The sequence below is a fragment of the Squalius cephalus genome, assembly GCF_949319135.1.
Source record: "Squalius cephalus genome assembly, chromosome: 1".
In the NCBI taxonomy this organism is placed as follows: Eukaryota; Metazoa; Chordata; class Actinopteri; order Cypriniformes; family Leuciscidae; genus Squalius; species Squalius cephalus.
The window spans coordinates 40332367-40357120 of record NC_137122.1 but is presented as its reverse complement, the minus strand read 5'-3'; the positions used below and the strand labels follow the sequence as shown (position 1 = coordinate 40357120).

The 24754-nt window shown below is 37.2% G+C and overlaps 1 protein-coding gene across 11 annotated transcripts in view; it reads right to left on the bottom strand.

Moving 5' to 3' along the window:
- Positions 1-24754, bottom strand: part of shank1 (SH3 and multiple ankyrin repeat domains 1) — a 123135-nt gene that overhangs the window by 53217 nt on the left and 45164 nt on the right. For all 11 annotated transcript variants that reach the window (XM_079861238.1, XM_079861237.1, XM_079861233.1 and 8 more), the window contains 2 exons: positions 19592-20128; positions 2098-2301 (listed from right to left, as the gene is read on the bottom strand). In XM_079861238.1, the coding sequence (XP_079717364.1) occupies positions 2098-2301; positions 19592-20128 (741 nt within the window). The remainder of the gene's footprint in view (positions 1-2097; positions 2302-19591; positions 20129-24754) is intronic.

The window sequence follows — 24754 nt, the reverse complement described above, 5'->3', positions numbered from 1 at the left end:
GGAACCCAGAGACTGACGGCTGGAGGTGGAGCCAGGGTGCATGGAGAAACCGACGGACCAGGGCGACATCCACAGCCTGGGTGACGATGGAGGGAGTGAGGATGACTGGTGGAGCCAAAGGGGTGGAGGGTCGAGGCGCAGCCAGAGACCCGGAATTCCGTGGCAGAGGGAGAGCGACAACTGACTGAGGCTGAGCTGGAGGGACGAGGGAACCCAGAGGAGTCTTAGGCCGTGTGTCCACCAAAGCATTTTTAGCCAGCTGAAAACGCTAGACGCTCTGCTGAATACGCCAAGCTATGGGCAGTTTTGGTAGCACAGCATTTTTTTTTCAGTTGAGACACTTTGCTTGTTATGATACGGAATATCTGTGAAAGTGTTACTAGTATCTCATTTGACACATATTTTGTTTCTGTCTTGATTCTATATTAAAATATCGATACAATGTAACATTTTCTCTGGCTCTTGTTTTAAATTATTTTGTTCCGTTATTATGCTTGTTGTTGTCATCTGTTGAGGTTGTACAAGCAGAATGTGGCAGTTGGTCGGTGTGGTATTAGTCCCGCCTCTCCTCCACTGTGATTGGACGGCTGGATAAAAAGTGACAGTGATGAGCGCTGCGTTTTACCCAAAGTTGAACATTCTTCAACTCTCGGCGACCAGTAAAAACGTCAGGCGTTCAGTGCTACAGCGTGAAAAAAACAGGACAGGACAACACCAGTGGAGCCGACGGATCCAGGGGACGTAACCAGTGGAGGAGATGGGACCAGGAAGACGGGCGGGAACATTGGAGAAGGAATATTTCTTGACAGGTCCGGAGCATCCAGATAGCCGGACTGGACTGGAGGAGAAGGCGCCGATTTGAAGGTGGGGACTCAGGAGGGAACTGGATCCGAGGACTACAGATCTATAAGGCAGAGGTCCGCTCCTGGCTCTGGGAACGGACTCGGTAGCTGTCTCTGGCTCGCAGATGAGGATATGGGAACGATAATCAAACATAGATGGAGTAGATCGAGTCCATCAACACCCCAAAAGCTTCATAGTCCTATAGCTCATCCTGGGTCGATATTACATTCAGTAACGTTAGGCAATTTTGATTTATATGCTGTTTGATCGTGTTGATGATCACATTATTTTACATATGCATCTGCTAACATATGCTATCACTTTTTTCTGCTTCTTCTTTTACATGTCTTCTGATCTGCAGATTCAGTACTCTTTCAGAAGATGCATAATAGCACCCCCTATCTTATAACAGTGAAAACATGGAAAGTCAGAAATTTTCGTCAATGGCGGGGAAAGAGTTAAAGACAAACACTCAGGAGAACAATGGAAACACAACCATAGAAGTAAACATAAACAATAATTAACAAAGGACTAAACTGAACAGAGAGTATATATGCAGGGGATAATCAGGAACTACATAATCTACAGCTGATGATAATTAATCACAGAAACAAACAGGGACATGATCAGAAACCAAGGAAACCGAAACTAAATAGGGAAATAGGAACTGAAGGAAACAGAACAGAATATCAAAATACTAAATAATACTAAAATAACTTATTTTGCATCAACCTCAAGGTATCAAAGTATCAAGCATTGCAACTGAACAAGCAGAAACGTTGAAAAACCTAAATTAAGTTGTTAATCATATTCTGTAATGAATTGTTGTTAAAAAGTATGTCTTTTAAATAGATTTATGGAAGAGGTGTCATTATTTATAGGCCCTGGTAGTAGCATTTGGTATCAGATTGAAAAGAAAATATCAACTTCAAATGAAAAGGGTTTGGCTTCTTGTGAATTAATTAGACTTTGAGTTGACTATTGTTGTATAATAGTAATTACCCTGTGCTCTACAAATAAAAAAAACAAAAAACATTTTAATCTTTTTCAGTGCAAGACAAATCTCCAGTTAACCATATCAGGGTTATTAGGATTCACAGTTACCAGAGAAGCCGCTTAAAGAATTATCATCACCTAGGCAACAAACAATTTGAAGCAGCAGTTTCCTAGCACCAACATTAACATTCAATTATGGAACAAACAAAAGTAAACAAAAAATGCCTAAAATGAAGAGGAGAATAAAAGGAAGGGTACCTCCAGGTAGGGTACTCCTTTCTCAAAGGACTGTGGGTACTCGCGGAGCGGCCTCTCTTCCTCCAGGAACTTGGCATCGTGCCCGTCAGTAGCAGGTTGGAAAAGGCCATAGTTTAAAACATCTCTTAGGGATTCGGTTAGACTACACAACACCTGCTGCTTCGCCTTCCATACGGTTGCATCAGGGTTGAACCTCAGACACTTCTACAGAGACAGATGGGGAAAAAAGATTGTTAGATAAACTAAATGATTCAGCTATTTGCATTTTATTATATACAAATCTTATATTATATTAACATAATATACTATAATAATATTACATTTCAATTTTAAATATTTGTATTTATATATTTTATTTATATATATAGACACTAGTGTTCAAAGATTTGGGGTTGATTAGATTTTTTTATTGTTTTTGAAAGATGTCTCTGATTATTTGATACTTAATACAGTGCAAACAGTAATATTGTGAAATGTTATTACAATTTAACGGTTTTCTATTGTAATATATTTTAAAATGACATTTATTCCTGTGATGTCAAAGCTGAATTTTCAGCATTCAGACTTCAGTGTCGCATGATCCTTCAGAAATCATTCTAATATTGATGATTTGCTGTTTAAGAAAAAAAATCAGAATTATTATCTATCTTGAAAACAGTTGTGCTGCTTAATATTTTTGTGGAAACCATGAAAATACAGAAAATCCTTTTTTTTCCTTCAGGATTCTTTGATGAACAAAGTTCAAAAGAACAGCATTTATTTGAAATATTTTGTAACTTTCCTAATGTCTTTACTGTCACTTTTGATTAATTGAATGCATCCTTGAACAATACAAATTTTAATTTATTTTAAAAAAAATGACACCAAACATTTGAACAAATGTATTGTATTTTTTAAATTATAATTAAGTTTTTATTTTGATATATTTCACATTTTATTTCATATTAATAAATATACTTCTTTTTTCATTCATTAATAATAACTACAAAAATTGGACTCTATCCCTATTGACCCTGAAGAGGGGGGGGGGGGGGGGGGGGACAGTTCTTTACAGTGTGCACTAGAGGGAGACATTGTGATTCACTCAGGTGAAACAGCACTGCTTGTCGGATTAGCCAACCCCTGACCAGCAATTGGCCATCAGTTCATTAACATCTCAACAGTTCATTTGAGTCTTTGGTCACACTAGTAGTGCTAAATGGGAATGTGAATTGATTAATTAGCCTGTAGTAATAGCTATAATTAATAGCCTGCTCAGGTGCCGTAATAGTTGATTACTAGGAATGTCAGGAATTTCGCACGGTTCTTGTGACATTGCCTAAAACTCCTTGCAGCCTCCTAGCTTGAGCACTAGCTCCCGGCTAAGGGACATGTTAGCTTCAAGCTGCTCTGGCTGGATTTTAGGACAGCAGCACTGTTCCAGGAACTGTGAAAATGGAACAGCCCTGCAGCGGGGTGCTTGAATCAAATCCCATCCTCTGACCTTGAGGAGTTGCTGTGATTGGTCCATGCATGTGTTTAGGGTTTAAGTCTGAAACAGTCAGTATCCTGCTTTCTCTACCATGTTCCTCTTGAATGTGTGTGTGTGTACATTCAGTAGCACAGAGAAGTGTGAAATTTCTTCCTCCCTCTGTTATTCAGTCTCTCACTTTGCGCACAGCCAATCCCCATCACCATGGCAACCAGTTCATTAGTGGAGCAAGCTGCAGGTTGCCATAGAAACATCTCAGCAGTCCCTTGGTGCGCTATGGTATGGTGTGCGTGTTTCAGTGTGACCTGACGGAGTGTATGTGCACTGGTTGGGGGGTTCTGCTCGAGAGAGGTCATAGGTTTAGTGGATGATTTCACAAACAATTTGGAGTATCAAGATATGTCAAGATCACTCAAATATCATAGTGAAACATCTTGCATATGCAAGGATATGCGTAATGGAATAGTTTGCCTAAAAATGAAAATGTCGTCATCATTTCTACACCCTCATGCCTTTTGAAACCCATAAGACTTTCTTTCTGTGTAAGTCAAAAGATGATGGCTGCGTCCAAAATTGCATACTCTCGAGTAGGTCATTATTTTGAATAAGTAATTACTTCACGGCCGCAAAAAAGTATGTTCTATATAGAATGCATGTGTGTAGTATGAATGTAATCTGGACATACTACATTCGCCATGTTGTCATTATCATGTGACCTACCAGCGTCAGTTACTTCACTTCCATTCACAAATTCTCTCCCATGGCCTCATGGGATAGTAAAGTGTCCATCAAATGCACACTTCATAATCTCGCCAGAAGATGTAGGTCATCCGGGTACTGTGAATTCGGACACTTCTTTTGTCACATACTGTTTTTCACATACTATATAGTATGTCATGTGCAAAACTATCATATGGCTTCAGACATAGAATATAGCACACAAGTCCTTTGGACTACTTTTATGGTGCTTTATTTATTTATTTAATTCATTTTTGTCACTGGACACCCCCTAGTTCCGATCCACTTTCACTGAATGGAAAAAAGCAGTGTGAACATTCTTCACAACATCTCCTTGCGTTTTCCATGGAAGAATAAAAGCCGTACAGGAGTGAAACAAAATGAGGGTTAGTAAATAATGACAGAATTTTCACTTTTGAGTAAACTATCCTTTTAACACTATGCACACAATGTAAATGCTTTTTTTTTAAAAAGGCACACAACACAGATGCAGATGTGAGTTCATTTGTACCCTTGTGAATAATTTTGTTGGAATGATGATAATCAACCCAGAAAATGATTTATTATAATGATATCTAATTATAGTAATTTAGTGTTAATCTAAGAGCTATTATTTTCAGATCCAAACCACAGCCTTCTTCATAATACTGTCCTCTTTTTTTCCACTGACAATAAGCGTGACATCCTGTGTTGAGGAACAATTTATAGATAAAGGTTCTAAGCAGATTATTTAATTAAACAAAATGTACCTAAATGTCCTTGCTTGCATCTCCTGGTCTAAAGGGTTTGTTGATAAAGATTCTGTTTAAGAGCTACATCTCTCCCTCACTTTTCCCTCTTTTGCCTTTTTCATACATGTTTTTCTCTGTTCTTTATTCTGTTTTGAATCCATTACTTTGATTCCTATTCTTTCCCTCTATACTCATTAAGCTTAATTGGTTTCAAGAGGTACAACATTCAGTTAAAGTTAAGGTCCAGGGTCACATATACATACATTAACAAAATAATATTTTTTGCAATTTTGACTGTCAGAGCGACAAATGAGTCTTTATCAAATAGCAATCAGGTAAGAATATGCTCATGTTAGGACAGATTTGCTAACGTGACCCTTACAAAAAAATGCACATAATTGTGTTTAGTTGTCCCACATTATGTATTAGATTAGCCTGATTCAAACTACATGAATGATTCAGGGGGCTAAGCTCCCTACAAAATGCGTATAATATACAGAAGAGAAAAGTGCCAACATTTGCTGCTGTAATATATATATTTACCTTACTCTGGATAAGTCTGAACTACAGAAATCCAGTGTGTAGTTATAGGAAAAATTATTTAAATATATACATGTAGATGTACTGTAGGGTTAAAATTTTCATAAAATTTAATCATATCAACAATAGACAAACATAACTTTTGCTTAAACAAACAACACTGGAACACACTATGTAAACATTCAGAGTGCAGGGTGAAAAAAAGTAAGAATAGATTTAATAATAATGGATTAATAATGGATTTAATAATAACAATTTCGGTCGAATCCTTTGCCAGCAATAACCTCTACCAAACATTTCCTGCAATTGCGGATCAGACTCGCAGGAGGTCAAGAGGAATTCTGCACTATTCTGCTTTATAAAACTGTTTCAGCTCTGCAATAATCTTGGGATGTCATGAGTGAGTCGCACTCCTATAGTCATTCCAAAACATTTCAGTTGAGCTGAGGTCAGGACTGGGCCTCTTGAAGTCAATTCTGTTGAAATACTTGTTGAATCAACTTCTGAAAACTCAAAAAAGGTTGAAAAAATGGGCAGCTCTGAACGACATCTCAAAATCAGTGAATAATTACATGACATTCAGTAAAGATATATGGAAACTTGGTTGTTGTTGTTTTTGCAACTGTGATATGAGTAACTGAGCTAATCAAGGAGAGACCACAATTTCAATATTATCATGAAAATATGCTCAAAAAAAGTAACTACAGTGGTAGTATTTGATACACTGCCGATTTTGCAGGTTTTACCACTTACAAAGCATGTAGAGGTCTGTAATTTTTATCATAGGTACTCTTCAACTGTGAGAGACGGAATCTAAAATCAAAAAAAAAAAAAATCCAGAAAATCACATTGTATGATTTTTAAATAATTAATTTGCATTTTATTGCATGACATAAGTATTTGATCACCTACCAACCAGTAAGAATTCCAGCTCTCACAGACCTGTTAGCTTTTCTTTAAGAAGCCCTCCTGTTCTCCACTCATTACCTGTATTAACTGCACCTGTTTGAACTCGTTAACTGTATAAAAGACACCTGTCCACACACTCAATCAAACAGACTCCAACCTCTCCACAATGGCCAAGACCAGAGAGCTGTGTAAGGACATCAGGGATAAAATTGTAGACCTGCACAAGGCTGGGATGGGCTACAGGACAATAGGCAAGCAGCTTGGTGAGAAGGCAACAACTGTTGGCGCAATTATTAGAAAATGGAAGAAGTTCAAGATGACGCCATGACGGTCAATCTCCCTCGGTCTGGGGCACAATGCAAGATCTCACCTCGTAGGGCATCAATGATCATGAGGAAGGTGAGGGATCAGCCCAGAACTACACGGCAGGACCTGGTCAATGACCTGAAGAGAGCTGGGACCACAGTCTCAAAGAAAACCATTAGTAACACACTACGCCGTCATGGATTAAAATCCTGCAGCGCATGCAAGGTCCCCCTGCTTAAGCCAGCGTATGCCCAGGCCTGTCTGAAGTTTGCCAATGACCATCTGGTCCAGAGGAGGAATGGGAGAAGGTCATGTGGTCTGATGAGACAAAAATAGAACTTTTTGGTCTAAACTCCACTCGCCGTGTTTGGAGGAAGAAGAAGGATGAGTACAACCCCAAGAACACCATCCCAACCGTGAAGCATGGAGGTGGAAACATCATTCTTTGGGGATGCTTTTCTGAAAAGGGGACAGGACGACTGCACCGTATTGAGGGGAGGATGGATGGGGCCATGTATCGCGAGATCTTGGCCAACAACCTCCTTCCCTCAGTAAGAGCATTGAAGATGGGTTGTGGCTGGGTCTTCCAGCATGACAACGACCCGAAACACAGAGCCAGAGCAACTAAGGAGTGGCTCCGTAAGAAGCACCTCAAGGTCCTGGAGTGGCCTAGCCAGTCTTCAGACCTGAACCCAATAGAAAATCTTTGGAGGGAGCTGAAAGTCCATATTGCACAGCGACAGCCCCGAAACCTGAAGGATCTGGAGAAGGTCTGTATGGAGGAGTGGGCCAAAATCCCTGCTGCAGTGTGTGCAAACCTGGTCAAGAACTACAGGAAACGTATGATCTCTGTGATTGCAAACAAAGGTTTCTGTACCAAATATTAAGTTCTGCTTTTCTGATGTATCAAATACTTATGTCATGCAATGAAATGTAAATTAATTACTTAAAAATCATACAATGTGATTTTCTGGATTTTTGTTTTAGATTCCGTCACTCACAGTTGAAGAGTACCTATGATAAAAATGACAGACTTCTACATGCTTTGTAAGTGGGAAAACCTGCAAAATCGGCAGTGTATCAAATACTTGTTCTCCCCACTGTATCCCCAATGATAAAGAAGGAAACCATTGCTGTAATCTGAAACGGTCTCATGTATGTAAATGTTACATTATGTTATTGGGTCATTCCGCGTCAAATCAACCAGAGGTCCCTGGCTTAAATTTTGTCAATATTTTTTTCTGTAGAAAGACAAACATAAATAGTGATGAAAGCCCAAATATTAAATGTCTCAGATGTATATTCATTATTTTGTAGAGGGGGGTCTGAATGACAATTTTCACCTGAGATTGAGACAAATTAGAGGGGTGTAAAAATGACTTTAGAAAGACGGCAGCATCATTATTTTATTTTTACACAGAGATTGGTAGGTATATTAGTAAAATATGTTGACTTTAACAATGTTTGTTTTAGTATATACCAACGGTGACAGTTCAAAAATGGCAAAAAGCAATTGTGAAGGCCCTCGACAGTTCAATCTCAGAGATATGGAAATCTTAATGTGGCTCTGTAAGTAAATTGGTCAATTGTAAACATTTTCAGTGGCCAAAAACCAAATGTGGGTCACTTTGCATACAGCTGATACTTTTTCTTTTAAAGATGAATATCTGAAGAACAAATAATGTTTAAACTATAAATGTATCCCATTTCTTTTCTATCAGCTCAATTGCATTGCAATTGCATTCAAGAACATTACTGTCTTGAGTGTCATATTATTTTTCTAAAGTTTTCACCCGTTCATCCCCACCCCTGTAACTCTAAAAATATTCAAGATATCTTAATATCTTTCTGGATTCTCATTCTTAATGAACTTTTCTTTTGGAATCTTCATTTTTAAGGCCCTATATAGTTCAGTCCCATAGATATGGGGATATCAAAGTGGCTCCATGTTCAAATAGTTGAATTTTATCCATTTTTAATAGTCAAGAACCAAATATAGGTAACTTTTTAAACAGCTGATAGTTATTTTGTTTAAAGAAGATTGTCTGAAGAACAAATAACACTGAAACTAGAAATGTGTTTCCCTCTATCAAAAATATTGAATACAACATACCTCTCTAAGTGCCAAAAACAAACATTTTCCAAAGTTTACATGTCTTTAATTCAAGAAGTGTTAAAGATATCTTAATGTAATTTTAGATTCTTGTTCTTATGAAACTTTTCTTTTGGAATCTTAATTTTTAAGGCCCTATATGGTACAATCCCAGAGATATTGGGATGCCAATGTAACAGTTACGATACTGCACATTTTTTATACGCTTGGTAGCTTCAGAAGCTGTTAAAACAAACAAAATCCCATCTTCCAAATATCCCTAAAACTGATTCAAATATAGATTCTTATAAATACACTTTTGAGAGCAAGTTAATGTGCCTCAACCATTTTCAGTGGATTTTTGGTACTCAGATATTATGTTTTATGCAATTCATGTAATAGAGGGAAACCAGATAAATTTCTAGTTTAAATGTTATTAATTATTCAGACATTACTCTTTAAATGCAGTAAGTATTAGCTGTGCACAAAGTGAACCACATTTGGTTTTCGATAACTGAAAATGGGTAAAACTCAAGAATTTGAACATGGAGCTGCTTTGAGATCCCCGTATCTATGGGACTGAACTATAAAGGGCCTTGAAAATGAAGATTTCAAAAGGAAAGTTTATTAAGAATAAGAATCTAGAAGGGTATTGAGAAATATCTTGAATACTTTTAGAGTTACAGGCATGCAAACTTTGGAAAAACAGGTGTGCAATTTTTATGCCACTCAAAAAGTATGTTCTATGCAACTGCGTTGATACATGACACACGAGATACATTTCAGGTTTTTGGTTTTCAACATTATTTGGTTTTTCAGATATTCCTCTTCAAAAGAAAAAAGTATCAGCTGTATGCAAAGTCACCCACATTTGGTTTTTGACCACTGAAAATGTGTACAATTGAACAATTTACTCACGGAGCCGCATTAAGATCTCCATATCTCTGAGATTGAACCATCAAGGGCCTTTAAAATGAAGATACCAAAAGAAACATTTAAGAACCTAAAAGGATATTAAGATTTCTTTAATATTTCTTGAGCTACAGGCATGCAAACTTGAGACAAAAAACACAAGAAGTGCCTTTTTGAATGTCACTGTTCTACCGTGCAAAGGAAAAAAGGCCGTTCTTTGTTTTTGGTCGAAAATTAGTTATTGATATTTTTGGCACATTCAAGACCTCCTTTATCATGTGGATAAGTATCTTGAGTCAATTACGTTGTTTTTTCGAGAAAATAATTGGTTGTCTTAACAGTAACTTCCAAAAGCCCATGAGAAACCAAGGCAGAACACCGTAACATCAGTTACCGCTCTTTGGCTTTGTTTTGGAGCGCTCAAATTGAGTTACGGTACTCTGCCTTTGTTTAGCAGCGCGTCAATATGAAGTTTCTGTGCCGGTGTTCAATCAAATAATGCTACCTATCAGACTGTACGGTGTTGCCTTTCTTTTACTTTTTGAGTTGCGGAAGTTTCCAAAATTTGGTTGATTTGACACTATTATAAGTGTTTACTCATGTTTGACTGGTACACTGTTTGATGTAACCCTCCATGTGTGTCTCTCTCTCTCTCTCTCATTTCGTCGGCTCCCTCATACTGATAAAAATTATTTTGTGGTGAAGTAAATACTACAGAAAAAACAATGTAATTTACATGAAAAAGTTAGTTAAGGCAAGAATAAAAAAAAAACTAAGTAAACTCTATATTAGTACTCAATTCAAGCATGTAGAAATGAAAGCGTAAATATTACATTGTGTATTGTCTACCAAGTATTGAGGTCTCTGTGTTCACATAATGCATAACTTCTGATATATAGATATGGTGTCTCACACAATATCTATTGTATTTATTACTTAGATGTTTCTAAGTAAAGCATATACTTTAAAAGTGTGGTTTAATTCAATGTTATATTATTTGAGTGAAACGTATTGCAAAGGAAACTTCAACTAAATAGATACTGTACTATTCAACCTTTTACTAGCCAAGTTAAAATTACTTATTTTCTTTGTTACTTTCACTTACTGTAACTTAGTTAAGTAGTTTACTTAATTCCATATGTGAAATTTACTTTAAAAATATGCGTGCAAAAACTTGCCAAAATAAAAAATAAAGTAAATTTACTAATTGTTTTTTCATTGCAGGCCCTTTTCTGCAGGGAAAGAGCAGGGGGGATTAGTAGTCCTTAATGAGACCTATAGGGAAATAACCTTCACTGCCTCCTCCTCCTCTATCTCTTCTTCATTGCCATCTTAATGACCACTCACATCTAGTCTTCACATTTCCACAAACTTTATTTTCACCATTTTCCTCTTCCATTGGAATAAAAAAAAAAAAAAATCTGAGAATTTTTGTTATTGGCAAATATTTATTTATTTATTTAATTTAAAAAATAATTCTAACCAAATTAACTGAGGTTTATGCTTAAAGGGTTACTTCACCCCAAAATGAAATTTCTGTCATAAATTAGTCACCCTCGTGTCGTTCAGAACCCGTAAGACGGAAAACAAATATTTTTGATGAAATCCGAGAGCTTTCTGACCCCTCCATAAACTGCAATGCAGCAACCACTTTCAAGCCCCAGAAAGGTAGTAAAGACATCGTTAAAATAGTCCATGTGACTCCAGTGGTTCAACCTTAATGTTATGAAGCGACGAGAATACTTTTTGTGTGCAAAACAAACAAACAAAAATAACGACTTTTTTGAAGAATTTCTTCTCTTCTGTGTCAGTCTCCTATGCTGTTCACGTTGTAAACACAATGCAGCGCTTCCGGGTTCTACGTCAGAATGCCAGCTTTGTATTGGCCAGATCCTGTATCAGCATCACACGTGTCATGGTGCTCACGTAAAAAGCGTCAGCCAATTTGCGTCAGCATTCTGACGCAGAACCCGGAAGCGCTGCACTGTGTTGTTTACTATGTAAACAGCGTAGTAATAAAGTCGAATTGTTTAAAATTGAAAGTGGTTGATTGTTGTGAGGATCAGAAAGCTCTCGGATTTAATCAAAAATATTTTAATTTGTGTTTTGAAGATGAACGAAGGTCTTACGGGTTTGGAACGACACGTGGGTGAGTAATTAATGACAGAAATGTAAGTTTTGGGCGAACTAACCCTTTAAAGTAAAGCCAATGGAGTAATACAAACCAATTTTATTTAAGATATACATTATTGCCTATATACATTCAAAAGTTTGTGGTAAGATTAAAAAAAGAAAGAAAAAAGAAAAAAAGAGTGAAATATATACTTTTATTTCGCAAGAATGCGTTAAATTGATCAAAAGGCAAAAAAGACTAATATTGTTACAAAAGGATTTCTGTTTCTATTCATCAAAGAATCCTGGCAAAAAAATGATCACGGTTTTCAAAAAATATTAAGCAGTTGTGTTCAAAACACAACTGTTTTGAACATTGATAATAATAAGAAATGTTATTATCTTGAGCATCAAATCATCATATTAGAATGATTTCTGAAGGATCATGTGACACTGAAGACTGGAGTAACGATGCTGAAAATTCAGCTTTGCCATCACAGGAATAAATTATATTTTATTATAAATGCAGTCTTATAGTCAGTATAGGAGTCCTCCTTAAAAAACATTAATAAATCTGAGTGACCTCAAATTTTGGAACAGTAGTGAATTCTCTAAAAACAAGTCGTATTATTTTATGGAAGTTTGGTTATCAAGTACAGTAGATGTATTTTGTTTTAAGGGTGTTATGATAGACAAAATACTGATAAAGATTTATTTAGCAGTTTAGTAATATTTTTCCTTCCTGCCTTGTCCTATCCTCTTTCCATCCTGCTCACTCTCTTTCTCCCTCCAATCCATCTTTACTTCTTTGCTGTTGCTCCCAGCTCTCAGTGATCACTAGTTCATAGACCTTCAGGCAGACTCTGTGGTTAATGAGTGTGAGATGCAGGGTTGCTCTGTTACTGCCCTGATGCCCCTCAGGGTTCAGCGCCCCACACTGCCAACACAGCTGTTCCACTAAATAAAGTCACATACACTTAGACAATTATCAGCTTTCCTATTTTGTCATGTTAATAATTTTGCTTGCAGCTGCTGTGCAGTTTGTGGTAATATTAATAAATTTCAATATTTGATTTCAAGGACATTTTGTACGATAAACTGTTTTGATGTCCGATGTAAAATCTGTGTCCAAAAGCGTTTAGTGCATTACAGGGTGAGTGGGCATTCCCGCGGCCCTACATTTGCTCAGTTGTGTTTGTGCACCTCCTGTCTCTCCCTGAACTCATTAAACCACAATTAACGAGCAATTGCAGTTTATTGAGGGTGAATTAGCTGGTATGTAGAGCAGGCCTAATGTACTGGGATTATGTGGACATATTACTCCACACAGAGGAAACAGAGAGAGAGAGAGAGAGAGAGAGAGACAGACTCAAAAGAACATGGTTTGAGGCAAAACAGAAATCAGGAAGACATAGGAGAGAAAGACATGAAACAGAATCTGAAAGATTTCCTTCTTTAATGTATACAGATAATCAATAACAAATTCTTTAAAGTCGCAATATCGGACGTAGCTTTTCTTCCATATGTGAGGCATCCGATCCGAGTGAAAAGAATTATCAAAAAAAGAAAAAAAAAGTAGGGTGGTAACTTGGTATATTGTTGGTTGTTGATTGGATAAAGGCAGATCTGATTGCGAGCTTGCGGTCGATTGTAAGAAAGGGGCACGGTTTAAGAGGACTAAATTATTGGAGAAGTCTGGCATATGCCAGAAGTCTTTCGTTCCACTGGAAGATCCAATTTGATTAAAAATTAATAGGTAAAATTTCAAAAAATATATGAAACATATGCATGGCTGAATTGTTCAGAATAACATCAATAACATGAAAACAATAGTTAGGGAGAATTCAAATTAGGGCTGCACGATATTGAAGAAAAATGCGCTCTGCGATAACTCATCAATGCGATAATCAATATGCGATACGATAATGCTTAAAGTGAGTAAAATAAACTTAAATTAGCTTAAAAATATATTTAAAATTATATAACCTACATACGCGTTTCACATTCTTTTTGTGACAAGAAAACATCCCTACAACTTCTGAAAGTGAACATCAGTGTTTTACTGTAGCATAAGAAGTGTTATTTTAACATCAGTGTAAACCACGGGATTTAGGGTTTCAGGAAGGCCTACATTAGGTTTATTTAACAACAGAAACTGAATAATCAAATATAAAAATAAAACACTCCTTAGTTTTCCCTGCATGAATTAAATATATACTGATTCTTATTAAAGCTACAAAAGTTATTCAGCCAAGAGTAGTGAGTGATTTTCTCTTTGTCTTTTGTTCATAACCCCAGTTATTGCAAGCTGTTGCGATATGCATATCGCGATATATACATTTGCGATATTTCGATAATTTCTATATATTGTGCAGCCCTAATTCAAATCAAGATACTTTAATTCAAATTACATTAAATTAAATTATGTTAAAAGCTGTTTTTAATACTATAACCTAAAGCATCATGAATGCATTGCTATATTGCAGCATTTGAGTCATATATCATTTCTGCACAGGCAGGTGTTGCAGATGGGCTAAAAATCACAAGAAACATGTTTGGCAGAGTGTTTCGATCCAGCTCAGATCACCTCCAGGTGTTTCACTGTCATCTTGTTTCATCTATCTACCAATCTTATACTAATTACAATTTTGCTAGTGGCTTGTTGGACTAAATAGGCAGCTTTGGATAACTGTAACAAAGAAATAACCACTCGTTGTCTCTCTCTTCCACTCGCACACAAACATACACGAACTTCCCCCTCACAAACACACACACACAAATGCACATACACACACCTACATTAATTCTACAATCCAACAATAGGAGAGAGAGGAAAAAGCAAAGCAGATACTGTTCAGTTTTTCCAAAAACTAAATAAAAAGTGAAAGACAGACAGAAAAAGGCTGTCAGAAACCTTAAATATGCCACCTTAGACACGTCCTAACACCCAGAACTGGATAAGATCTTATTTGAGCGACCGACATCAGTGTGTACAAGTGAATAACATCCAATCTGCGTTTAGAGCCACCTCGATGGGAGTGCCACAAGGGTCTATTTTGGGACCCTTGCTTTTTAGCATCTATATAAATGACCTCCCTAGAGTGTGTTCGGACGTTGACGTAATCATGTACGCTGATGATACGGTGATCTTCACTTCTGGGGAAAACGAGCTGGAGGTTGCTGACAAATTATCAAAAGAGATGCAAAAAGTGGCAGAATGGTTGCAGACGTCCTGTCTGACTTTAAACGTAGATAAAACGGTCTCAATGTTTTTTTCAAATAAACGTAAATTACAACTAACTCAAGAAATTCAAGTTAATGGACAAAAAATTAAAAATGTAAATGAAACAAAATATTTAGGTCTAATACTTGATTCGAACCTTGGTTTTAAAAGTCACATAAAAAAACTTGGTAATAGATTGAAATTTAATTTGATGAACTATAAACATATCAGAAATTCATTAACTAGGGAAGCCTCAAATATATACCTTAATACTATGATTGTCCCACATCTTCTGTATTGCATGTCTAGTTGGTCTCAGGCGTGTAAAACATCGTTAAAATTACTTGAATCGTTATATAAAAGGGCCATAAAAATTCATGATAAAAAGCCTCGCCAGTACCATCATTGTAAAGTACAAAGTAAATATAATATATTGAGTTTTGAAAACCTCATTAAATATAATCAAATTTCTGCTCTATTTAAAATTATCCATAATATCGCTGCTCCTCCTTTGAGAAAATTTGTCACACTAAATTCGGAGAAAATTTCTAGAGCCACACGGTCGACAGCCAGAGGAGAGTGCAGCGTTCCAAGACGTAGAACCACATATGGTCAACAATCGTTCTCTTATAAAGCAGTGAGCCTTTGGAACACTCTTCCAAACGAAATTATTTCATGCACAAATTATAGTACTTTTACACGCCTGACCAAACAATGGTTATTATCAAAGCAAATCTGTACGCACTGAATGACTGTGATATGAATGATGTAAATTGTGAGTGAATGAGTGATAGATTTCTTAAGTGCATAGTGTTTTTATGATGTGAGTGAAGTAATGCTTCTATGTATTATTCTGTATATATTTTATGAATTTTTGTAAGTATAATATCAACCTGTCCAGGGACTGCAGGTGGAAATTAGCATTTTTTGCTATAACCTGGCACATGACATCTCTTCTTTTTTAGACTAATGTTGTTTGAGCATTGTCCCTGATCAAATAAAATAAATTCAAAAAGTCCAAATCTAATATTTGCTTAATATAAAATACTAACAATCCTGTGCTTGTGGTTTGGCAGTTAGTTGCAAAATTAAAATCCTGTCCGACTGAGTGATTTAAACAAACAAATTTGGCCAGATTGTTTTTACTTTTCTAGAAAAAGCATTACTTAAATTATTAATCTTCTAAGAAAGTCTCTAAATATTTGCTTGTTTATGTCTAAAGCTCACAATCATTAATTCTACGATGCATCATTAGTGTTGTTATCGTTAACTAAAACTATTAAAAAAACATTTTTGTTAATCGAAATAAAGCTGAAATAAAATGAAACAAACATTAGATATTACATATTAAATGTTGCCTTGGCAACTAACTGAAATAAGTTTAAGCTGTAAGTTTACTAACTGAAAAAAACAACTAAAACTGATATAAAATTAATTAAAACTACTGTATACAGAATTTTAAACTAATAAAAAAAATTTTAAACTAATAAAACATTTATAAAATGACAAAAAAAAACCAATTGAAATAAGTTTAAGCTGAAGTAATAAAATTACTACATGAAATAAAACAAACTAAAAAGGAAATAAATCTAAAACTATAGAAACTTTAACAGAAACTAATAAAAACGATAAAATGGCAAAAGTACATAAAATTTCTACAAAATAATCTCATTCAAAATAATAAAAAACTATGTTAGTATATAAATAATTCTAAAATAACACTGGTTATATTATGGTGCCAAATTATATTAGTGCCAAATAGCAAGTAATAAAAACGCTATCTCAGTCATTGGTCGACTAGGCTGTGAAGAGGCAAAGCAGCTTCAATTTGACTTCCATTGAAAGAACACTCTGGGTCCAGGTCTAACAACCATTTTAATTAAATTATCAAGCATAATCATATTATTCATGAATCATTAATCTTTTGCAACTTCCCACAGTTATAGTGTGGGCTGTGGAGCATGATAGAACAGTAAACCTCATTACTGACATTCAAAGGAGTGAAGCACAACTATAAACATCCTAGATGCTGTCATGTATGGGAGGGAGCAGAGTTGTCATTTGCATCTCTCTTGGCAAATGGGTCCGCAGTGACTTCAATTAAAAGTGCCTGCTTTAATTTGTAAAATACAATAAACGGTTTACAGCAGTGGTGATTTCATTCCTCGAATCACTGAACCTCTTAATCAGTCTTGTAAAAAAAAAAGAGCTTCACTTGAACCTTTTCATTAGGATACTTTAAACCCAGATCTTTTTCCCCTCTCATTCTCTCCATCTAAAACAGTTGAGGTCACCTTGAGTCTGTTTCCATTTGAAAGACATACAATTGTTTACAGGATTTTTGTTGGGCAGGGTTTTTATTATTTGATGTTTGACTAGAGTCCCTTTACCTACTTTCCTTTGTTCTTTTATTCTTTTTTCTTCTCTCTCTCTCTCTCTCTCTCTCTCTCTCTCTCTCTCTCTCTCTCTCTCTCAGAATTTTGCTGACATTTGCACATCTGCTTGGAGGACACGTTTGGATAAAAAATACTCTCTCTCTCACACACACACACACACACACACACACTGGGGGGGAATTTCAGCAGATCCAGTCAGCGTCAGCCCATATTTAAATATAAATTCCTGAGCTATCAGAATCCCGTAAAACCATATACCATATAAAGAACACAGTTCCACACTCTCTCACACCCAGGCTGCATTTATTTGATTTATTTTAAAGGCAGGGTAGCAATTTTTTATTAACATTTTTTGTTGGTTGAAACTCTTCACATCCTGATAGCAATCAGTAATAGAAGTGGTCTAAATATAATTATTATTTTTTTAAATATAAAAAAAAAAAAAAAAAAAAATCCAATCCCTGATACAATGTCCTGTCAACATATGTATTTCCATACCTCCGCACACCCTGTTCGCGCATACAAGACGTCATCAGCGTGTTACGCAAGGCTATGTAGAGTTTTGGACTGCAGCCGCCTTTAACAGTTCCTCCTGAACCAAAACAACAAGCTTATGCTGCGTTCATGCCATGTCATAACCGTAATTACGAGATGACAACCCGTGACGTTCTACCAGGAGCTGTTCACATCCACGGATTTATGCATTTCTATGGCAAGTGGCAACACTATCAACGCCAAAGTAAGTAGCACAAAGTAAGAGCTCTGTAAGTTGTTTACATTCATTATTATTGTAATGTTATGTGCTTTAAGACATGAGGTAATTTATCACCGTGTCTCGTGACGCTTTGCGGACTCTGCTGTGTGCGTTCATGTGTTTTAAAGGAGGCGTGGCTTTGGAGACGCTCTGAAGGGAGGGTGAGATCTTATGCTTTCAAAGCTAGCTTGCCATTGCTAGCCTCTCTGAAATTGCCTATGCTACATTTAAGTAAAAGCAGTAATATTACTACAATGTAAATAACTGTTTTTGTTTTAATGTTTTAAAGTGTCATTTATTCCTGTGATGCCAAAGCTGAATTTTCAGTCTTCAGTGTTAAAAACAGTTGTGCTGCTTAATTATTTTATGGAAACTTGATGAAACTTCAAAAGAACAGCATTTATTTGAAACAGAAATATTTTGTAACATTATACAGTAAATGTCTTTACTGTCCCTTTTGATCAATCAAATGCAGGAATGCTTTCTTTCCAAAAAAAAAAAAAAAAAAACAATTCATACTAACCCCAAACTTTTGAACTGACGTGCACATATGCAGTTATAATCGTGCTACAGAGGGTCTGTGGCTGTGCAAAGTCAAGATGCAGTTTTCATGTATATGTCTGTCAGTTTCAATGCTTAATTGAAGATTTGAGGGACTAAATACACATTGCACATAACCCTGTTTTCAGAGAATGCGCACAATGCTGAGATCAACTGTAGTCTGATGTGTTTATAAAGCCGAACTACAATCACATCAAGGAGGTCTGTTAGTTCGACTTTTGAGAAATCTGGACAAGTGCATGTAAACAAACTTATTGAAAGTGCTAATGACACTTCTGCTTTGTGGTGATAGAAGCAGCATTAAATACGTGTTTGTTGAGTGTGTGGCCCACCAGCTGGTACGCTCTGGGATCTATTTCAAAGTCAATTCACATTTTCTACATGTATAAGGTAGCAGGTCTTTTGTGCAGCAGAGGTCACGTGTATTGACCAAGAAAACGTCTGGCTCTGTTGAGGGGAGAGCGAGGTCTGACCTGCCATAGCAGAACACACGCTCCAGACTGTTTCAGATGTTCACACTGGCACTGAACACTTGAGAACATCTTTTCTAAGTCTGTGTAATTTATTCCTGCCCCTTTTTTCAGATTTCGCCTAATTGATTTTTTGAACGGTGTTTGGCGGCGCTCTGACTGCCTGGTTAATATTTATGCTGTGGGCTCAACCAGGCATGGTTAGCAAAAGATGGATATTGCACAGAGTATGAGTGGGTAATTGGGAAACAGGTGTGGGATTGTGTGTGTGTGACTAACCGTCTGTTTGATATCAGGAATGCCAATCCGAAAGACCATCATAGCTATGTGTGTGTCGTCAGGTGCGTTGCTCGAGCTCCGCTCTCGTAGCTTTCGCTGCTGTTGCTGCTGCTGATTCGCCGGCGCTTGTTGGGTGGGTCCAGAGTTGGACGAATAAGGGTTGGCCGCATGGCCCGGGTTGCCAGGTCGTAGCGGTCTGTCTCCTGGGAGTCGTCCAGCCATTGTGCCTTTTTGCCTGTGCCCCTCTTCCCTGCCTCCTCTCAAACGCCCTGGTCCACGCCTGATGTCATCTTCGTCATCCACCTCCTCTTCGTCATCCAACTCCAGCTCTCCATTCTCCTCCTCGCCTTCCTCGTCCACGCCGTCATCGTCCATTTCCTCTTCCTCCTCCTCTTCCTCTTCCGCCCCTGGATAAAGGTGTTGACTGTTTCCCAGCATCCTTTGCTGCTCCTCGTCGCTGGAGAGGGGGCTGAGCGGCATCGTCATGGCGACAGGGAGAGTGGCACCAGCGGCAATGGCATCATCCCCAGAGACACACTGTGAAAAGAGAGGAGGAGTGCAGGCATGAGAAATAGCGAGAGGTGGATGATGAGAGGAGGAGAGAGCAGACTGAGAGAACAGAAGTAGGAGTTCGAGGGAATATATAAAAGAACAAACAATCCCACATCACTCCATCACTCAGTGGCTCCCACCAAGTTGCAACAGGCCATTCATGCCAGACGTATTCTTGCATTTCGGCATTTTTAAACATGCACTAGAGTGACATCTTTGACTGTCACAACATGTCTCTGTTTTTTAAGCGTGTTGTGCCACAAGCATTCATTTTGAAACTCAGTGGAATGGAACAGAATCAAGACGAACTTCTTTTAACTTCTTAAAACGTGGCGCTCGCGGCAGGACTTTGAAAAAATAAGTGAGATTTGTTGCAATCGTTACAGATGTCCGCTTAGTGCATGTTTACAAAGAAAAACAATGAACAACAGCCAGGCAGATGCACGAATGCATCTAGTTTGAACAGTCCCTAAAAGGAACTGTACTCCCCAAAATTTTCTTTGTTCATTTATTCTCAAAAAAATTCAGTCATCATCATCATCATCATCCTGTGCACCAGCTTCACAGTTCAGTCCAGTATGTGGCAGAAATGTGCAGCTGCACACCAAACTCACATTTAATTTTCTTGTGCTCAAATCAAATTAAAAGCTGTAACACTGCTTAAATATAGGGTTGTTTTTCTGTTATGCAGATTTCTTAAAATATTATCTGGATTTTTTTTATTTTTATTTTTTTACTTTTTATTAGGTTTTTACCATGTATACCATAAATTGGTGTAAAACATTTCTTGACTTTAATATTGGGTTGTTTTTTACCAAAACGGGAGCACTTGACTGACCAGTGAGCCTGCATGTAGTTGTTTGCTGACGTTCTTGGGTGCCTTATTAAGCATTTAAGTTAATCAAGATGTACTGCCATTGTATTGAATTAACAACCAGATATTCTTTTGTGTTTTAAAGTAAAAAAAAAAAGAAAGAAAAAAGGAGTCATACAAATGTTTTTTTTCCTTTAAGAACATTTCAAATTCTAAAGACACCTACATTCTGTTCCATTCCATCGTACACCGTCTAGCTGGTAATGAACGCAAGAACAATCTCTGTGGGAACGGCCCCTCGGCAAGAAGACAATTCTCATTCACAGACACCCTAATGTCCCACTTGCCCTTATGCAAAACAAACACACTCCTTACAATGACAAGAACTGTCATGAACAGACACTCAAGCACTGCTTGTTTTACAACAGAAAGAGGTTGTTTGGCTTCCACTGGCTCTGTCTCCCTACAAGCATGCACTCTTGCACCTCTTGTATTACAGCACAGACGGGACTCTTGCCTCCACACACACAGACAGACAGCACTCAGCACAGTGTTGTAACTCCTCATATGTCCCAGATCAGCAACAAAACCACTGTAGCCCGGGATTCTCAGGCACTGAGAGTGTCTCTCCTTCAAACAGACCTCTTCAAAATAGGATTACTGTGTTTAGCTGAGGGAACAAAATACTCCTCTGTAGTGCCACTCACACCCAGCAGCTGTAAGGGCTCAGATTCTGCACCCACACTTTAGATGTAGAGGATATCATATGACAACGTGTCTTGTTCTTGTGCCAATCTGCTGTGGCATTCCAAAGTGTTCACTATTATCCATAAAATAAAGTTTTTCAAATATTTTGATGCCAAGGACCCTCTAATATGATGATCCCTGATATGATGTGATGCGATATGATGCATTTTTAAAAATATTTTTGGAAAAATATATGTGGAAAAACAATTATTTTTAACCTTAATTTTGACCCTCTGTCTAAAATAATCAATTTTTAAGGGGCAGCTCCTTTAAGGATTGTCAGAAAACAGCCACTGTTATGATTGGCTAACGTCATTGTATAGGAAACTGTATCAACGCACACCTGCTATTGCACGTGAGTGCGTGTTTTGAAAATATTATCCAAATAAAACCATCATTTACATACAAAGCATTATGAAATCGTTTACTTACGATTTGCGATGTAGCTGCTGTCAGATCCAATACAGCTGACTGCTTCATCTATCAACAGAAGTTTCTTTGCGAACTCATTACACTGTCCCTCATTAACAAAATCTGCTGTCAAATTCTCTGAACAAACATAATCCTCCGACACGATCCAGGATGTCATTAAAAATAAACAATCTACTTGTTTCTGACGCTGGGATCCTTCTGAAGTCTGTACAGAGACGCAAACAAGCTTCTATTTACTCTTCCATTAGAGGGCAGTTGTGGCCTAATGGTTAGCGAGTCAGACTGCTAACCCGATAGTTGTGGGTTCACAAGAAAATAACTGAGCTGCCCTTGAACAAAGCACCAAAAATGGCTGTCCACTGCTCCAGGTGTGTGTGTCCATGGTTTGCAATGTGTGGGTTCACTACTCCTAATGTGTGCGCACTAAGGGTTTAATGCAGAGGACAAATTCTGAGTATGAGTTACCATACTTGGCCTTGACATGTCCCTTTCACTTTCCATTTGTCCTCTTGTCAGAGTACAGTGGCATCTGTATATTGTATCCAGTGTAGAAAGCATAAGTGATTTTAATGTGCTCTATTTGCTCTTAACGCTGCGCTCACCTCCGGTGTAGACAAGTGTTTTAGGTGGCTGAACGATCAATGTCTTGCTCTGGAGGCAGGCACATGCAAATGTATTTGCCCATGTGACATCTCAAGTCTGGTTAAATAAATGCTTTGTTTATGAAGAGGCAGTTTTAAGCTCTGAAACTAGCAGGATATTTTAATGGTACAAAGAACTCTTATATGTCACAAGATCAAGGCAAATTTGATTTCTCATTATTTGATTTGATTTCAATATAAATTACCCCTTTAAATTTCACAGCCATAAAAATACATTGTCTTTTTTTCTGTCTTAAATTTTTCACGGACTACTCCAGGATGCCCTCATGGCACCAAAGTCCATGTCTGCCATCACCTCAACTGAGTTTTCATTAGAAGCTCTGTTTTACCTCAGAAAGATAGGAAGTGATTGAAGCACTGAGCAAGACATCATTGCCTGCCCGCCACCAGGGTTATTGACTCAGTACTGGAGGGCAGCTGGTGTTAATGTCTCTGCAGACACTTAATTCAGAAGCTGTTCCTGGAGGTACTGTAACATAATATAATTTCTTTGTCTCACATGCTCATATCCTCAGCACAAAGTAAACCATTAAAAAAGATAGGAAAATAGCCCTAGAACAGCTTAGCTGCATGAAGAATTTCAGTCATTCAATTAAGAAAAAAACTGTAAAATATACAGCGAGCGGCGCTATCAAAGATGACAATGTGCCAAATACAATTACACCCAATTTGCATCTTCAACAAAGCACACAAATCATAATAGCTGTGAGCCTGTGGATTTGTTGTGAAGTGCCCAGTCAGTGAAAAAGATAGGCTTCCTGACGGAGTATCTTAATACTTGTAGGTTGCAACTTGCTTAAGGACTTTCCTTTGAGTTCAATGCAATATTCTTCTGACCCTTTAGATAGTTGACCATCAGACATATAAAGCTTGAATATGTTTATGAAAAGAGAAGACGATTGTGTGTGCGTTGCTAATGCAGTTACAAGTTGCCTTTTATTTTCTCAGAGGTTCATATGTGTTTATGCATGAGCATGATTCAATTTCTGTGCGTGAATGAGTTTTATGCTATTTATGTAACCTATCACTTGCAATGCAAAGTGGCAGAGGAACTGCACCTGTAGTAGTTTATATACTATTTAGCCAATGTTAAGACCAATAGCACGATTTTGTGACTTTGTTTTATGATAAATAAGAAGTTAATATTGTATGACTTACATTTTATACATAGTAGTGACAGTTACTTGGTCTATTTTTGCCCCACAAACGAAAATATATCCAAAGGAAGCCGCTGCAGTTCTATCAGTTCTATCTATTCAATTACATTGAAACGCACGTGTTTGATTCCCAACTAATAGATTGAGTAAATGAATCGACTAGCTCATAATAGTCAAAATGCATTACTTGTCGCCACCTATTGGCATAGCGATTCAACATGCTTTTTGCATTGAACTCAATGGAAGAATATGCCTGTGCTGCTGAACATTGCAAAAGGTGGGCATCATTAAGATTTGTAATGTTTCTTATGCTCACCAAGGAACATATTTACGCTGCATTATTATTACATTTAAAATAACTATTTTCTATTTTAATATATTTTAAAATGTAGGCCTACAGCTGACTTTTCAGCACATCAGCCTTTACTCCAGTGGCACATGATCCTTCAGAAATCATTCTAATATACTGATTTGGTGCTCCATTCTTTTTTTAATACTGCAGTATTTATTATAAATGATTTATCCGTTCATCACATTAATGTTTTTAATTCATGTGCCCTTGTAATCTTTAATCAAAATAACTTCACCTCCTTGCAGCAACATCTCTTCTCTGATGACGTGTTTACTGGCTTGAGGGCGGGATCAATCTGTCACTCACATGATGTCACAGCAGTAGCAAACCACAACTATCCAATCAATTTCCATTGGACAAAATCAAGTCCTGCCCAACATTATTTCTTGTTCGAGAAGCCATTCACTCGGATACACATCACAATAGAGAAGAAAAGACTATATCAAC